At 42.8% G+C, this 16,811-nt stretch overlaps 1 protein-coding gene across 1 annotated transcript in view; it reads left to right on the top strand.

The window, feature by feature from the left end:
* Nucleotides 1–16,811, top strand: part of SLC2A9 (solute carrier family 2 member 9) — a 278,105-nt gene that overhangs the window by 10,819 nt on the left and 250,475 nt on the right. The window contains exons 2-3 of the mRNA XM_083157786.1: nucleotides 830–911; nucleotides 2,550–2,609. Coding sequence (XP_083013912.1) covers nucleotides 882–911; nucleotides 2,550–2,609 — 90 coding nt within the window. The 5' untranslated portion in view covers nucleotides 830–881. The remainder of the gene's footprint in view (nucleotides 1–829; nucleotides 912–2,549; nucleotides 2,610–16,811) is intronic.

Below are 16,811 nucleotides of genomic sequence, written 5' to 3'. Positions count from 1 at the left end.
CTAAATATTGCACCCTATTACATTTCATCACAAAAACCTTCAGGGTTGTAAGTGCACCGTCTCCTGGAAAAAATAAATTTTCCCAGCAAAAACATTTTGTTTCACACATTCATGGTAACTCTCTGGTCCGTGCATGCTTCTGTTAGGAAGCATGCAAGGATCTCTCTGATCCGAGCATGGTTCTATCAAAAATCGCGCCTCGTAATGAAAGTCGCATTAGGACATAGGGTGCGAGTTTCCTAGTAAAAAATAATTGCCCTACATAGCACATTGTAAAAGCCTTGAGCATAGAATCTTGCAGGCTTTTTCATTGTGGGACTCGCACCTTGTAATGGACCCTGGGCCAGATGCTCTAAGCTTCAAAAGTGATAAAATGAAGACTGATAAACAGCCAGCCAATCAGCACCTGCCTGACATTTTTCAAACACAGTCTGTGACATGACAGGTAGGAGCTGATTGGCTGGCTGTTTATCACTCTTCATTTTATCACTTTTGAAGCTTACAGAATCTGGCCCCCAATTACATCCTACTTGAAGACTCACCTGGGAACAGGTATAGTTACTGCATACACTGAAATTTGTCTTTCATCAGAAATAGGGGTCGAATTCCCTGATTTTTTGGTTTCAAACCAGCTGTAGTCATCAAAATGGTCTCCAACATTAAAGTTTGTTAAAAAAAAACCATAAATCATTTTTTCCACAGGGTAACGGAACAGGGAAGAATGTGCATTCATTGGATGGTGGGAAGTTTAATATACTATAACATTGAAGCGAGTAAAATGTGATGTGTTTAAAGATTATTAAGGAATAATTACTGTATGTCTTTTCAGGTCATAGATTTCTTTTAGCATTTCGAAAAACAAGACAAGGGCACATTGCACAATGAAACAGGAAAATGGAGTCAGTCAAATGGTAGGTGGTCTTACGTCTCCACTTTCCAAAACCCTCTCCATAGAAAGAACCCTTAACAATGTGTAATGACTGAAATATATATATATATATATATATATATATATATATATATATATATGCAGCGGTCTGTGAACACATGCATTTAAACGTGTGTACATGGGCTGCAAGCTTGCATGTATTGTACAATTCAGGAACTAAAAATCCTTTTGTATAACTTGGGAACAGCAGCTGCAGGAGTGCACCCCACTCTTAGGAATGCCGAGTGCGGTAGACTTTGGTGTGTGTGTGTGTGTATATTGAGGTTTTAAGGTTCATTTTTATTAACCTTTTTGTGATCACAGCTTTCTCATGCAGCCCTATGAAAGCTCATTTATTTTAAAGTAACCTGTATCAGCTGTTTCCTTTAGATCTGTATCCGCAGCTCGTAATTCAGGAGCTGGGTTACGGTGCGTACACACTGGCCGATATATCATTTGTTCGAATGAAAGGCCAATATATATCGATGCACCATAGTTCAGTGTCTACCATTGATATATACATGAATGGGGTCATTCACAGATATATTGTGTTGGCTGTGCCTGTGCTGTGAGTACAGGTGATCCGCTGACCGTTCGTACAGCCAATGCTGGGAGCCGCCGGTGATTGACAGCTCAGTGGGTGGGTACATGCAAATGCACTCATCCATTTGGGATGTCAGTCCCGAGGGATCGGGCAGTGTGTGTGCGTGCGTAGAACACGCTGGCCGGTCCATCTGTAGATATATCTGCTAATGTGTACTCAGCTTAAGTGACTATCTCACCTTTAAAAGCCGCGAGTTAGTTGGCAGGTGAGCTTTAAGCCAGGTAGCATATTGTAATTTAGGGTGATAGATTAGGACTTGCAGAGAAATGGGGGTCTATAAAGTGGGGTACAATCTTAAGTGAATTGCTCAATTCATGAACCAGATCCCTAATATTTATGAATTTAAGGTGAGTGAATTAAGGACCTAATTCATTAAGGTTCGCTGCATAGCGAGCCCTGTAATGCCGCCTGCCGGCCGACCGTAGGCCCGTCCCCCTGCGTCCATCCCCACCGCAATGTGAATCGATGTTTTCGCAGGGGAGTGTATGGGCCAAAAATTCGATGGTCGCCGACCATCGTATGATTTCTGACTCGTCTGTAAATATATGTCAGTCTAGGGTGACCTTTTCGTTGTGTAGAACACGGTGGAGAATGGGGCATGCACTGACGTCATGTGACACCAGGCTCCCGCTCCGTACAGGCTTCGGGATGCCTGCATTCAGTGGGGCGCACCCACCATTTTTGGTGGAACGCTGGGCGTCCCCATGTGCAATCCCCCTGACTGCCTCCAACCCCCCCCCTTTGCGAACGCCTCGAACACTGTGCAAGACGCCAAAGTTGCCCGCACAGCGGCCCTGCACATGCCTATATTAGCATATACACATGTGCAGGGCCAAAACATCGGTCCCAGGAGCGAATAAGCCAATCATTATAGAATTGGGCCCTGAATTCAAAACTGTGATGTCAACGTGGCAAACTGCTGCACGCGAGATTGAGAAACAGGATCTTTGCTGTATGTATACACATTTGCGTTTTGCCTACAGAAAAACTGAATAATCCTCTTCTTGTTTTTAATAGGAAAAAGAAAATGCTAACATGGAAGTCCCCGTAAAGATGAAAGAAGTAAAATCTAAAAAGGTAAATGATGAACACTACTTTCTAGTGCCACCGCACAAATGTCACTCATGGTGAGGGGACTCTGCCCGCCCAGGAGTGACTAGGGAGACCACTTACAGGCTCCACCCTCTTTACCGCACCACACTAACACAGAGACTTACAGTACGTAGAAGCCCCCTTGGTATGTTTACTTTAATAACGGACATGGGAGCAGTACATCTAGATCTGTGGAACACATAAAGGTATGTTTACTTTAATAACGGACATGGGAGCAGTACATCTAGATCTGTGGAACACATAAAACAATGCAAAGAGAATGGATAACAAATGTTATGTCCCAGCAGCATAGACAATACGTACGAGCCCCTCACTGTTAGAACAATGAATACTGAATATAATACCCTTTCACCACTGTGGTTACCTGGTTTGAGCAACATAAATTGACAGTAAAAGAAATGTAAATGGCCATACACCGTGTGGACTGTAATCACGGGAACCCAGCTGCACTGATAGCTCCCCTAATGTTATACCACGACGATGGCTTTTTCAGAGGTAAGCGAACAATCACAGTAATGACCCAGTTTCTGGGGCTATCAGTTTGCAGTGGAATGAATACCGAGCAGAAATAGCCGATGTGACAATGCGGAACTTGTAGCAGGGTTAATGTACTGTACACCTGTTGTGCCCAAGTCTATAAAAGCGCTAAATGCGTCTTATAACTGGAAGTATCTCCAGCCCTGATTGAGATGTGCATGCAATCCAGATTTACTTTTCAAAATGCATTTAGGATTGTGATTGCAACACCTATGAGCGCAGGGTTACAGCGGACGTGCAATTTACTTACATGCAGCTGCTACATTAAAGTTAATTATCGACCTAATGCTTGTGTCCACCCTATGACCCTGTCGACCTAAAACCATGTCGACATTTTTAAGGTGTCAACATACGCCCTGTTGACCTTCAGTGGTCGAAGCAATGCATGCACATGTTAAATGACGGGGGACTATGGTCATATTGGTACTCCTATCTAAAACATATCATGTAGATATGCAGGGCAATTGTATGAACAGTCAACAGCGCTGACCGTTCCGCCTCCTGCAGCCATTGACTTCGACAGCTGCAGGATGGCAATGCCCTATCCCATAGCAGGTGCAGCACTGTCCCTGCTGCTGGCTCTGGACTGCATAGGAGATCTTGTGGGAGGAGCTAGATTTTGCGCACGCCCAGAAGGGCCTGTTGGGGGGGGGGGGGGGAGACAGTGCGTATGCACATATTAGTGTCACAACACACATCCCATATTGTTAAGCAATATACTGTATAGTGCTTAGAAGATTGGGGTGCTTGGAGAATTGAGACTTTGGACTTCTCAGTGTGGATGGATTAATTCAGCACTTAGGAGTGAATTCCTGATAACATTTTCCTTTGAGTGCCAACAGCTCTGTGGGAGATATGCAAAATATCGACTAAAAATGCCAGCGTCGCTCACATTTGTTATATAAATTCAAATAAAAAATGTTGTGTAAAAAATATATATTTCCTATATAAGGTACCATTCATACCAATTGTGGCAAATTCACTTGGCACTCAAAGGCTTCTAGAACAATTAATACAGGTTTCTACGTACATAATATCTATTGAAGTTGGGAAACACCAGGGCCTAGTTGTTTCCCCGAAGGCTTCATACACTTCCTTATAGACAAAATAAATAACTGCTGTGTTCTCAAATGTGGCCTTTGAACTATTTACATTTATTGACCAAGCTTTTATTAGCTAACTCTATGGATCGTACATTGGCCTAGAGTGACTTTCTGAATACTTGTTTTATTACTCTAGCATCATATACTGTACACACTGTACATTCCAGAACGCTGCTTCTATTATATACTCTGCCTTCTACCAGATGAGAATAAAAAACAAATACACGACTGTGATATTTAAGGGCAGAGTTAACAATGAGTGATGTTCTTGTTATCATGTGTTGTTATTCTTAAACTAGGTGATTTATCGCGCCCTACGGGTGCTCTTCACACCGTCGTAAGGGGCTGCGCCCACTTAATTTGTGAACGTTTGTATTGTGAGAAATATGTTTAGAATTGTATATAAGATGCCTGTATTGCAACTTGAGTTATAGGTGAAATGTGTTAAATAGAGAGCATATGATTTGGAAGGGGGTGTGTATTGTTTTGTTTAATTAAAAAATGGTTACAGAGTAAGATGTACATTGATAGTGTGGAGGGTACAGTGACATTTGTGTGTGTGTGTGTGTGTGTGTGTGGGGGGGTGTGCGTGCGTGTTGTTTAGGTGTGTGTTTGTGTGTGCAATTGTATAGTAGGGTGTTTTGAGTCAGCGGCTCCCCACAGGCGGAGGTCACGACACAGGAAAACAGGAGGCTGGGTAGTGATAGGGGTGTGTGGGCATAAGGCGGACTAAAGAGGAGGGTGGGAGATACTGTGCAGCCACTGCCAGTGGGTGAGGGTCCAGCGTGGCAGTACAGGAGTACAGGATGGTGGCCCTCAGTCAGTGTCTCCTCCTACTGGGTGGGAGTTAGTGTCCATGAGAGCAAGAGGCTGGGCTATGAGGCATGATAGGGGCATGTGGGCAACACAGCGTCAGCGACTCCCCAGTGGTGGAAGTTATGGTTCAGGAGAGCAGGAAGCTGGTAGTGATAGGGGTGTGTGGGTATGAGGGGGACTAAAGTCTTTGCGCTGGTGAAGAGGAGGGTGGGGGACACTGTGCAGCTCCAGCCAGTGGGTGAGCATCCGGCGTGCCAGCGCAGGAGTACAGGACGGTGCCCCTGAGTCAGTGTGTTCTCCCACTGGGAGGCCGTAAGGGTGCATGAGAGCAGGAGGCTGGGCGGTAAAGCATGATAGGAAAGCTGGAAAGCCGCCCAGTGTGTGCGGAGCAGCGATGAGCGGTGAGTGCTGGTGCCCGCTCCTGAATCATCGCTGGCCCGGCCACTCATCTGCTGGTATTATCAGGGTCGACACTATGAAGGTCAAATACAATACTGTAGATCGACCACTAAATGTCAAAAGGGCTTAGGTCGACACATAAAATAGGTCAACATGGCTAAGGTCGACAGGGTCAGAAGGTAGACATGAGCATTAATTAGAGAATGGGAAGGTTGACAGTCAAAAGGTCGATGTGAGTTTTTCACTTTTTTTTGTCCCGAATTCCACGTATGTCGATATGGCCACCGTCTCAGTGTACCGCGTCCCCTCACTGCGCTCGGCACACTATTATATTCTCCCTCCGTGCCTTAGTGGATGGTAGGGTATGAAATACTGGATGTCAGCTTGGCGTGCGCAGTGAGCCATGCAAGGGGACGCGGTGCTACATCACAGTTTGTCAACATTTGGTTAAAAAAATTTGAAAAACTCATGCCGACTTTTTGACTGTTGACCTCCCCATTGTGGACCTAATGCTTGTGTTGACCTTCCAACCATGCCCATCTTAGCCCTGTTGACCTATTTCATGTGTTGACTTAAGTCGTGTCAACCTTTTCCCATTCACTGCTCAATACACCTACAAAAGTTGTAGCTTCAAAAAGCTGGTAAGTCACCCGCATTGGGAACGTCTCTCCTTTTCTATGTGTCACAATTAGTCATTCGTAGCTTTCCTACTGCTTACTATTCACATTCAGAAGCCTCTAGCAACTCTCCAGCATAGCCTTAGGATACAGTCAGTTTAACAGGAACAATTCAAACAATGACAGTTTACTTTACAGATCTTCAACTGTCAATGTTCTATTGGTTTTGTTTTGGAACCTTGATGGCTCATAACTTTATATATAGAATAGAGATGTATCACAAGTATGGTAACCACTTAGGAAGATATGGAGAAATACGGCCTGACTGCTCTATTTATCTTTTTCTGTAACCTGGCGTTTTAACCACAGTAGCTACCCGGGTCAAGGAAGGACAAGGGTTACGGGGCAGTGTGAATAGGTAACCTGGGTCATCTGGTCCTGTACAAACCCTTTGGAGAACTGGCTCTCCAGCGCTTGGATCTCCAAGCACCTATAGGTCCAAAATTCCTGGTGATATCCCAGGTTCAGCATACTTACCTACTTTTGAAAGCTAGTTTCAGGGAGATTATAGTTGGCAGTAGAATTTTACACAGAGCCCCATGGAGGGGGGAGTATCATGTTCCACCCAGAGGGCGTGTCTAGTTCCATTTATGGAGAGATTGTGAAAAGAGATTGTGAAAGTGACACCTAGAAGCATGGGTGTGTACTGCTACATCTGAGGGGAATCTTTTAAAATGACTTATATCCAAATGTAGATGAGCCCCAAAGCTGTTAGTACGAGTTACTATACTTGGTAAAGTGCTGGGAAATGGTGCTGATGATTCAATGTAAATGTATCTGTCTCTCATTCCTTTTTTTCACCAAAAATGTAACAGTGTAATGTGGGCTAGGTGACATGAGGGAGATTGCTAGACTAATCAGGGAGAGAGGGAGATTGCTGTTATATCAGAGAGTCTCCAGCAGGATGCAGGAGGGTAGGTAACTAAGGGTGTGAATGAGTTTCACGCCAATGTGGCAGAGCATGAACCCATGTTCAGTGACAAGGGCTAGACCCAGGATTGCGGTCTTAACCCTTTCCCTGGCCCTCCCGAGGATTGTCTGGGCTGTGCTTCAGTGCCCAGACTGCCAATCCCGGAAAATTCTTGGGATTGCCGCTGTCTCCACTGCTTAGCTCCGGGCAGCGCCACTGAGCTGATCACTGAACTTAGCTTCAGCCGCTGCAGGGCTCCGGCTGCACGGCCTCGCCTCCTCTCCCTGGCCATGTGTGACGTGACCTGGTAACATCACGCCACACACAGCCAGGTTGCTGGGGGTAGGTCCGGGCAGTGGGAGAGACAGTGGTGTGTTTTTTAGGGAGCGCTCCCCCCAAAAAAACTTGTCCAGTGGGGAGTGCTACCAGTTGTTTCTGAAAAAGATTTTATTAAATAAAAAATAAAAAACTTCAAGGCACTTTGGACCTTACCAGCATGGATATCTAAGCTGCAAAAAAGCAGTTGACTGTGATCAAAAAGTTAAGAATAAACGGCCACTGAAAAATTGTGAATGCATTCGCAGATCCTTTTTATTAAAAACCGGAACATTAAAGAGTACTTCCCTTCCGAGTAAGTCTAGGGCTTTCACAAAATCTGCTAAAGAAACAGGTTGGAAGTGGTCATTGTGTGACAGGAGCCCCTGAAACTGTGGACCGAACGATGACGTACCTGGGTCGGGTGACGGCAATCGACTCTGAATTTCTTCACGGCCCTTGTTAGTTGACGACAGACACTGGAGGCAGGAGAGGGGACGCCCCAGGAAGGACCCACAAAGAAAAGAGGGCAACCACGGCTAGCAGCAATGAATATTTATTAATGAGAGCTTGCAATGCTTTTCAAGTATTTGTGCAATATCAAACAAGAAAAAGACATATAAATATTCCTGTCAGAATCCAATAGTGAATGACCACATCAGTGTTAGTCAATGGCCGGGCTGCAGTGGTGATTCACCATCTCTTACCAAAAGATAATAACACACACCTGCTGCGTATGAGATGATGTAGCATAATGACTTCAGAAAGATATTGCAATAGAACAAATTTAAAGAAGATGATCTGAGAAAGGATGATCTCAATAAAGATAAGACTGTCACTTCAACACGCTGAAACGCGTTGAGCCATAGCATTCCTGTTCCAGCTTGATATTGGAGAGTATTCCATCTCACACCTCGTCCAGCAATAAATCCTTGGAATTCCTTACCAGACTCCATCCGGACCAGTTTACATCGCCACTTTTGGATCCCTACATTGAGTTACACTCTGCAGTCACCAATTACCATACCTTAAGAACTGCATTATTCCACCATTGCGTGACGTTTGGGAATCCATCGCTGGGTAATCTACGGGACTCTAAATTCTTCTCCAAACAAGGACATCAATATTGCCTGGTAAATATATACCTACCGGTGTTGATTTGGACACAAAAATAATCCTCCACAACATTGAATGCTAGCTGGAATATTTATATTCTTTATCATATTTTACCAACGATCCTTTTTAACTCTTTTTTTATATACAAGTTTATTCCATGAGAATTCTCATATGTACAATGTGTGATATTTTTATTCATTAAATATATACTCCGATTTATCGTAATAAATTATTTTCAGAAAAAACCCCAGTGCTGTATCTAAGTTTTTATCCCCTTTAAAGAGGTATAGGCGAGTGTGCGGGGCCCCGAAACTCAAGACGCTGCTCCTCTTCTCCCTCACACGCACACATGAGTCCTCCACTTCCTGACTCTGCTTACACGCCGTCCTCCAGGGCTGACCCCTGAACTCCCCTCTTCGCGCTGCTGGGGCAGCCAATCAGGGCCATGACAGGCTCCTTTCACGTGAAAGGGAGCTGGGGCACCGGCTGGGTCTTTTGCTTAACCCCTTCCTGCCCCAGTCAAACAGCGCTGGCTATACTTTAGTAGGGGGGCACCACTGCAGTGGGGTGCCACAATTGCTCACGTCAGAGGCCCCCCTTAAAAACTCCTTGGAACACCTGCGTTTTCACAAACATGCCCAGAAAATGCCATGATTCCGCCCCTAAACACTGACATCCTGTCAATCAAACTGTGACTGCTGTGCCTACAGACATTTATTTGTCATTTGCATGCACAATTTCTCTAATAGCGATCAATGCTTAGTTCGGCCCATTGAGTGTTGGATACAAGATGTTCAAGAGATGTGATCCATTCAGCAACCGTAGCTTGTGCGGTTAATGTCCATCACACATCACTGACACATACATTACACCCCACCTGGGACCATGTTAACACATTTATCTCATATGCAAAAACTGCATTTGCTATTAGACATTAATTAACATGTACAAAAAAAAAACCCTTTTCATACAGCAGGAACAACTCCCCATCTTATATATGCAAATAATAAATAATTAAATAAATGTGTTATTATTATTATTAGAAGAAGATCTAATTTGTGGAGAAAGCAATGAGAGTCAGGGAATTGTTTGGGGCGTTCTAAGAGAAGAGAGTACCCAAGTACAGTCTCTATGCAGACTCCCTGCTCTCTGGCAGGGCTCTAGACTCTGACTTTGTGCAGGTCTCTGGTAACATGGTTGCCGGCTCCTTGTTCCAGGGACATCCCTATTGCTCAAGAACAAATCACTGGAAATTCACCGCTACGCCATATTTCTGGTGATTTTTTACTGCTGCACCCAGCACATTGGGGCTCTGGAGGGGTAAGTATATAGTAATATTTGGGTACAGCGTGTGTGGTATGGGCCCATGTGCACAGCACACCTTGCACCCATTTAAACTCGTCCCATCTAGGCACAAGCAGGCATACTGTAAGTTACACTGTTATGGTCATGTACAGGTGATAAACTGCAACCTACTGACCCCCCGCCCCACACTGCCACCAATACCCACTTTTGAGCCCCTAAAGTGAAAGTACGGAGGTGGTGCCTTAGAAGATCCACAGCCCCCACCTGCACAAAGTACAACAAGTATGTCTTCCTCATAGACTTCATTGATGTATGATAGAAGCAGACTTGGTGGCGCCCCCAAATCCCAGCACGCTAGCCAGTTGCGTAAAGCTGCCTAATGGTAGCACTGGCCCCTGGAGGCAAACCTAGAACTCACTCAGCATCAGCCTATCTATATTTGCACCAGAGGAGAGAGAGGAGCAGGTTTTATGGTTCACTTAGCAGATTGATTTTTTTTGTTTTATTTATTTCCAGGGTGACAGGGACAAAATGTTTTGCAAACTTTGTATTGCTAAGTTCAGGAGAATCTCCAACTTTGCAGAAACTATTTGCTCATGTGAGAATTTGTACAAAATACAAGGTTTACTTTGGAAAACTATTCACCTCGTGGGCGACACAAATCCGGTAAATAAATCTATTCCTGTCAAAACAAAGATTTGCGTAATTGTCCTGTTTAGCTAAAAATGATACAGATGACGGGCTACATGTAACAGCCTGCGAGTTTCTGGGTGTCACTCATGAGCTGAAAAGATATATAGAAAATAGTAGCGCTGACAATTAAAATATAAAAATTTAATGACAATAAAAGGTACACAATAAAACAATTATAATTATCAGCAATTATAATAATAATCAGCATGAGCACCAGCATCTGCAATAGGTAAACTGCTTATATTGGATCCATTCCTAGTATGCCGCCAAATTCTATCCAGAGAAGGCAAACAAAGTCTCCTTATAGAGTAATGTTGAATATATTTACCGCAGTGATAGTCCAAATGAGGTATTATTCCTTTCAGGATTGCGTTCTGCAAAGTCCATCACTTGGTGAGGGGGGATTCCCCAGGATTTCCAAACAAGCGGATATTTGTAGTTTGAAATAGTACTCCGGTGGCGGCTGGTCTGGGTCCAAATTAGTAGATAGGCAGTAAATGGCAGGTAGTAGGCTGGTGTGGTAACCTCTGACGCGTTTCGCTACATAAAAGTAGCTTTATCAAAGGATAATACTGAATGGTGGATGAGGGTTTATATACCCTATTCATAATGAGAAACTAAGTGCACCTGATTCAGCAACAATAATGGTTTCAATCATTCATAAAAAACAAAAGAGGTATATGAGAATGAACAAGGAGGCAATAAGTATCCATAATGTGTCAAAATATACATAAAAATATTTAAAATACTCTAATTCATGTTAACATTTGTTACATAGTTCAAAGTTCATTGTGCTATCATTGGTTAGATTGGGGTAAACCCCCATTACGTGGTTGAGCCTATTACTATAGTGATATAAACAAATAGAGCAAGATCCAATCAGGGTGGAGATTGTTACTTACTAAGTATTAACCCCTCCCTTGCATGCACCTGAAAAGTTTTACTGAACTAATTTGAGCATCTACCACTATCTGTATGTACAGGGTGGAGATTGGTAAGCACGTGGGCCGGAGCGATCACATGGGGTATCTGACGGGCTATACTATTAAGCAGAGCCGCTCTATTAGCGGCGTGCGTGTCAAGCCTCGTTGTGAAAGTGGTGATCCGGACATCCGGGTACTAGGTATCGCGTTAGTTTAGACATGATTAGGTGAACGCGTAAGTGCCGCGGCACTTGGGCGCACCAATAGCGCGTACTTTGATTTTCTAAGTGTGAGTAACTCGGGAGAATACGTGAGGACTTCACGTGATTTGGGAGTTATATGCGTTCCATAAAGTGAAGTGTCAGGTATCTAAATAGTGACATCTTGTGGCCCAAAGTGAGAATACATTTGAAGAAAACATTGAAAAAACCTTTGGGAATCTATATAATACAATTGATCATACGGCATCTATATTCAGTAGGAACTTGTAGATCTATACAATAAGAATAACTATATGAATATTCATACTGCACAATGTACAATGAACTTTAATCATTGAAATAACCATATATCGCATGATGTACAATATAAATTATATACTGCATAATGTACAATATATATCATTTGTTGAATAAAACATTGTTTTGTATCTGGGTGATGTTTGATTTAGTGAAGTAATTGTAAATAGGTATACTCAAGACATTATCAAATTTGCATAATCAAAAAGAGGAGAGTAGAATAAAATGAACAGAGGCCATATATATAAATGTGGGATCTCAAATCACACTGTTCAGCTCTACTGCCTCATTAAGGCCACTGGGAAAGATAGAGTTCATCTGGTACATCCAGAACACTTCTCTCTTACAAAGTGTTTTAAAGCGGTCTCCTCCCCTAGTGGTTCTGGGTACATGTTCCACACCTATTAGTCGTATTTTACTAGGATCACTGGAGTGTCTCTCTAAGAAATGTTTCGATACACTGTGTGTATAGACTTTATTTAATATGTTTCTGCGGTGCTCTAAGAACCTTTGTTTGAGAGGACGCGTGGTCCTTCCCACATATCTCAAACCACATTCACAGATAAGAACGTAAATAACGTAGCTGGAATTGCAGTTAATAAAGCTTCTAATATCATAGAGCTTATCGCCCTCAATTTCAATCTGTAAAGTTCTCCTATCAACATATTGGCAGGTAAGGCATCGAGTCTGACAACATTGAAAGAACCCCTTTGGTTTGGGTCCTAGCCAAGTTTGGGAAACCAAATTTGGTTCATTTGCAGATTTAATTGGTTTTAGAAAACTCGGGGCCAATATGTTTTTAAGAGAGGTATTTTTCTTAAAGATGAAAACTGGTTCCTCTGGTAAAATGTCATATAACCATCGATCACCTTTCAGAATGTTATGATTTTTCTTAACGATATTTTTTATAGCAAAACAGGAATCATTGTATTTAGAGATAAAGGCAATCTCTCTATTGCCATTGTCATTTTTCTTGGGTTTATCTTTCAAGAGGTCAGTTCGTTCAACTGTGGAAACCTCTGTATGGGCTTTATTTACAATGTGTTTGGGATATTTATAGTGATCAAAGGCATCTGTCAATATTTTGGCTTGATCATTAAAGGTGGTATCCTTAGAACAGTTTCTCCGTAAACGGAGAAACTGTCCTTTAGGGATATTCTTTTTCCACGTGGGGTGGTGGGAGCTGTGGAAATGAAGATATTGGTTTGTGCTGACTTCTTTAAAGAATGTGCTAGTTACATTCATGTTATCCTGAATCTCAAGGGTTAAGTCCAAATAGTCAATTCAATGTTTGTGGTATGTGTGGGTGAAAGTCAAATTATATTCGTTTTTATTAAGGTGATCTACAAACAAAAGTGCTGAATCGTGATCCCCTTCCCAAATGATAAATAGATCGTCTATATAACGGCCATAGAGGACCAGGTTCGCACCAAAGGGCCCCCGCCCAGATGTGGGAGTCCTCAACCTCCCCCATGTAGAGGTTAGCATAGCTCGGCGCGAACCTAGTCCCCATGGCCGTCCCCATCACCTGTAGATAAAAAGTGTCATTAAATAAAAAATAATTGTGCTGGAGGATAAATAAAATACAATCAGTGAGAAACTTTTGATGTCTCTCCCTCAGGTTTCCATCTTCAGATAGTTTATTGGTAATTGTCTGAACGCCCAACTGGTGAGGTATATTAGTGTACAGACTTTGTACATCTAATGTGAGAAAAGCATAAGAATCTTTCCATTCAATCTTCTGAATTAATTGCAAAAAGTGGGTAGAATCTTTAATGTGAGACCTGAGGGAGGAGACTCTGGGTTGTAGGTAGGAATCCACATAAAATGAAAGGTTGGAAGAAAGTGAATCAATACCTGAAATAATAGGACGCCCAGGAGGTGAGGAGAGTGACTTGTGAATTTTGGGTAAGTGATAGTAGATGGGAGTAAGGGGGTGCTCATTATAAAGAAAACAAAATTCCTGTTTGGAGATAACATCATCAGTTAGAGCATCCTCAAGCAAACTGCATAACTCAGTCTGGAAGGGAGGGGTGTGGTATGGGACTCCGACAGTCGGGATCCCGACAGTCATTATCCCGACATTGGGATCCCGACTGCCCGGAGTCAGACAGCATGGCGAGTGCTAAAAAGCCCCTTGCGGGCTCGCTGCGCTCGCCACGCTGCGGGCACGGTGGCTCGCTACGCGAGCCACCTATTCTGTTCTCCCTCTATGGGGGTCGTGGACCCCCACGAGGGAAAATAGCGGTTGGCCGTCGGTCACCCGGCTGCCGGCGTTTTGACAGTCGGGATGCCGACGTCGGGTAACTGACTTGTCGGGATCCCGACTGTCGGGAACCCATCCAGCACCCGGAAGGGAGCAGTCGGATCTTTGTTTAATTTGGAATAGAAGTTGGTATTTTCCAGTTGTCGATTTGCCTCAAGTACATAATCAGCACGATCCTGAATAACAAGCCCCCCCCCCCCCCCTGTCAGCTTCCTTAATTACTAAGAGGAATCTTTAGTTAGTTTTTTAAGGGCTTTGAGTTCCCACCTATTGAGATTAGATGTTTTATCTGGGTTCTTCTGAGTCTTTTCACATAACTTTTTGAAGTCACTGAGGGTTGTTCTATAGAAACTCTCGACACTACTTCCTTTAGTTTTTATAGGAAAGAATTCAGATTGTAATTTAAAGGGTTGTTTCATGTCGAATAGTTTTTTCTTTTTGGGAGAGTGAGATTCCTCTAGAAGGTCAGCAAGATCCTCTAGAGCTTGTCTATCTTCAGAATCGAGTAAAATGGGTGTGGATTCATGATCATTATTCCTATTTAGATTTTTCTTTGCAAAATAACGTTTGCGAAAGAAGAGTCCTCACATATCTATTAAGCTCTACAAAGAGATCAAAGATATTTGGATTTTTTGACGGTGCAAATTTTAAACCACGATTTAGGAGAGAAATCTCTGTTTTGGTTAATTTTTTAGAGGAAAGGTTAAAGATGGTTGATTGTTTGGTCTTATTTTTGTTTTTATTTATTATCTTCCACCTTTTGTGTTGTATCTGTCTGCCACCCCTTCTTCCTCGTAGCTTGAATTTCTTCGTCTTTTTGGGGGTCCCTAATTGTGGATCTCTTTTTAGGAGGGGGCTGTGTTGTTTCCTTCTCGTTTGTGAATCTAAAAAAACCTCATGATCTTGGGTGTCTTTTTCTCTATTTAATGAGGACAGCTCTTTAGGTCTTGCGCCTTGATCCGAGATGTTGTGATACTTAGGCCCTCTTTCATATTGTGTATCACTATTTGTTTGATTAGAGTAGGACGTTCTTTGGGGTCTAGATCTTTCCCTATGCCCATTCTGACTAGAACACCTAAGGGGTTTATTGTATTCAGTTCTTGGGGCATGTCTATAGTTAACCGGTCTATCTGGTTGGGACGGCCTATCTATCTGGGGTTTTCTATTATTAGTTCTATAGGTCCTCACTGCCCCAGTCTGGTAATCTTCGAGATCTCTTTTAAATTTTTTACATTTTGTTTCTATCAATGTTTGTTCAAACTTTGACACTCTATCTGTTACTAAATCATCTCTCTCTTTGAATTCCCTGGTGTTAGTCGAGGGTTCAAGTTTAGTTCTTAGGGTCTCAATATCTGTTTCAGCTTTTTTAGTTTTTTCTTTTCTAAATTTAATCACTAGTTCCATAAGGCACAGGGAGCATGTGTCTAATAATTTCTCCCACTCTTCCTGATAGCGGGTATCACCCTGAAAAATTGATGGTTTGAACAGTCTTAAACCTCGTGGAATCATTTTCTTATCAACATATTTTTGAAGGTTAACACTGTCTAGCCAGTGTAGCATTTCCAATTTTAACAAATCTTCAAGTTCATAAAAATCATCTTTAAGATTAAAATCAACATTTCTGGGATCCCCTTCTAGAGGGGTATCCCATTTTGAAAAATAAAGTTGCCTCCTGTTCATTCTTTCCTCAAATTTCACAAAACAACCCATAACTGCTGCCCAAAAAAAACTCAAGATTGAATAGCAAAAACGGGGATGGTTGTAAAACAACACAAATGGGCGCTGTTTGCCTTCTCTGGATAGAATTTGGCGGCATACTAGGAATGGATCCAATATAAGCAGTTTACCTATTGCAGACGCTGGTGCTCATGCTGATTATTATTATAATTGCTGATCATTATAATCGTTTTATTGTGTACCTTTTATTGTCATTACATTTTTATATTTTAATTGTCAGCTTTACTATTTTGTATATCTTTTTTGTTTCCTTCTAAGGGACTCTCGATCCCTTGTTTAGTAGCTGCTCCACATCACAATCCCCTACAGCGCCCATTTGTGTTGTTTTACAACCATCCCCGTTTTTGCTATTCACTCATGAGCTGGTTTACGAATATGGACAGGCCTGTGTGGCTGGTATGGAGATCTTGGGCAACAACTAGTAGGTCTGATATAGCTCTTGCAATGGAGCAGTACCAGCTATAAAGGAATGCTGGGATAAGGAGCAGTACCAGCTATACAGGAATGCTGGGATAAGGAGCAGTACCAGCTATACAGGAATACTGAGATGCAGAGCAGTACCGGCTATACAGAAATGCTGGGATGCAGAGCATTACCAGTTGTACAGGCAACTTACACTGGGATGGCACCAGCGATTGTGGGGCATTTGATAGAAATGACACTGGCAGTCAGAGATAACTCTGTGGGTTGCACCCAGGGGAGCAGCAATGACAGTGACAGCATAACAGGACTGTACACAAGAGAGCCTGCATGACCTTTGCAACCAAGCACAAATGCAAGATTGTGCTGAGCTCTGCTTGGTGGAGCTCATGATATGCTTCTCAGGCCCATGGAGGAGCAGCGGCCCCATC

Source organism: Crinia signifera, chromosome 1 (genome assembly GCF_055691185.1).
Source record: "Crinia signifera chromosome 1, ASM5569118v1, whole genome shotgun sequence".
NCBI classification, from domain to species: domain Eukaryota; kingdom Metazoa; phylum Chordata; class Amphibia; order Anura; family Myobatrachidae; genus Crinia; species Crinia signifera.
The sequence above is the reverse complement of the archived record's forward strand: the minus strand, read 5'-3'. Positions and strand labels throughout refer to the sequence as shown.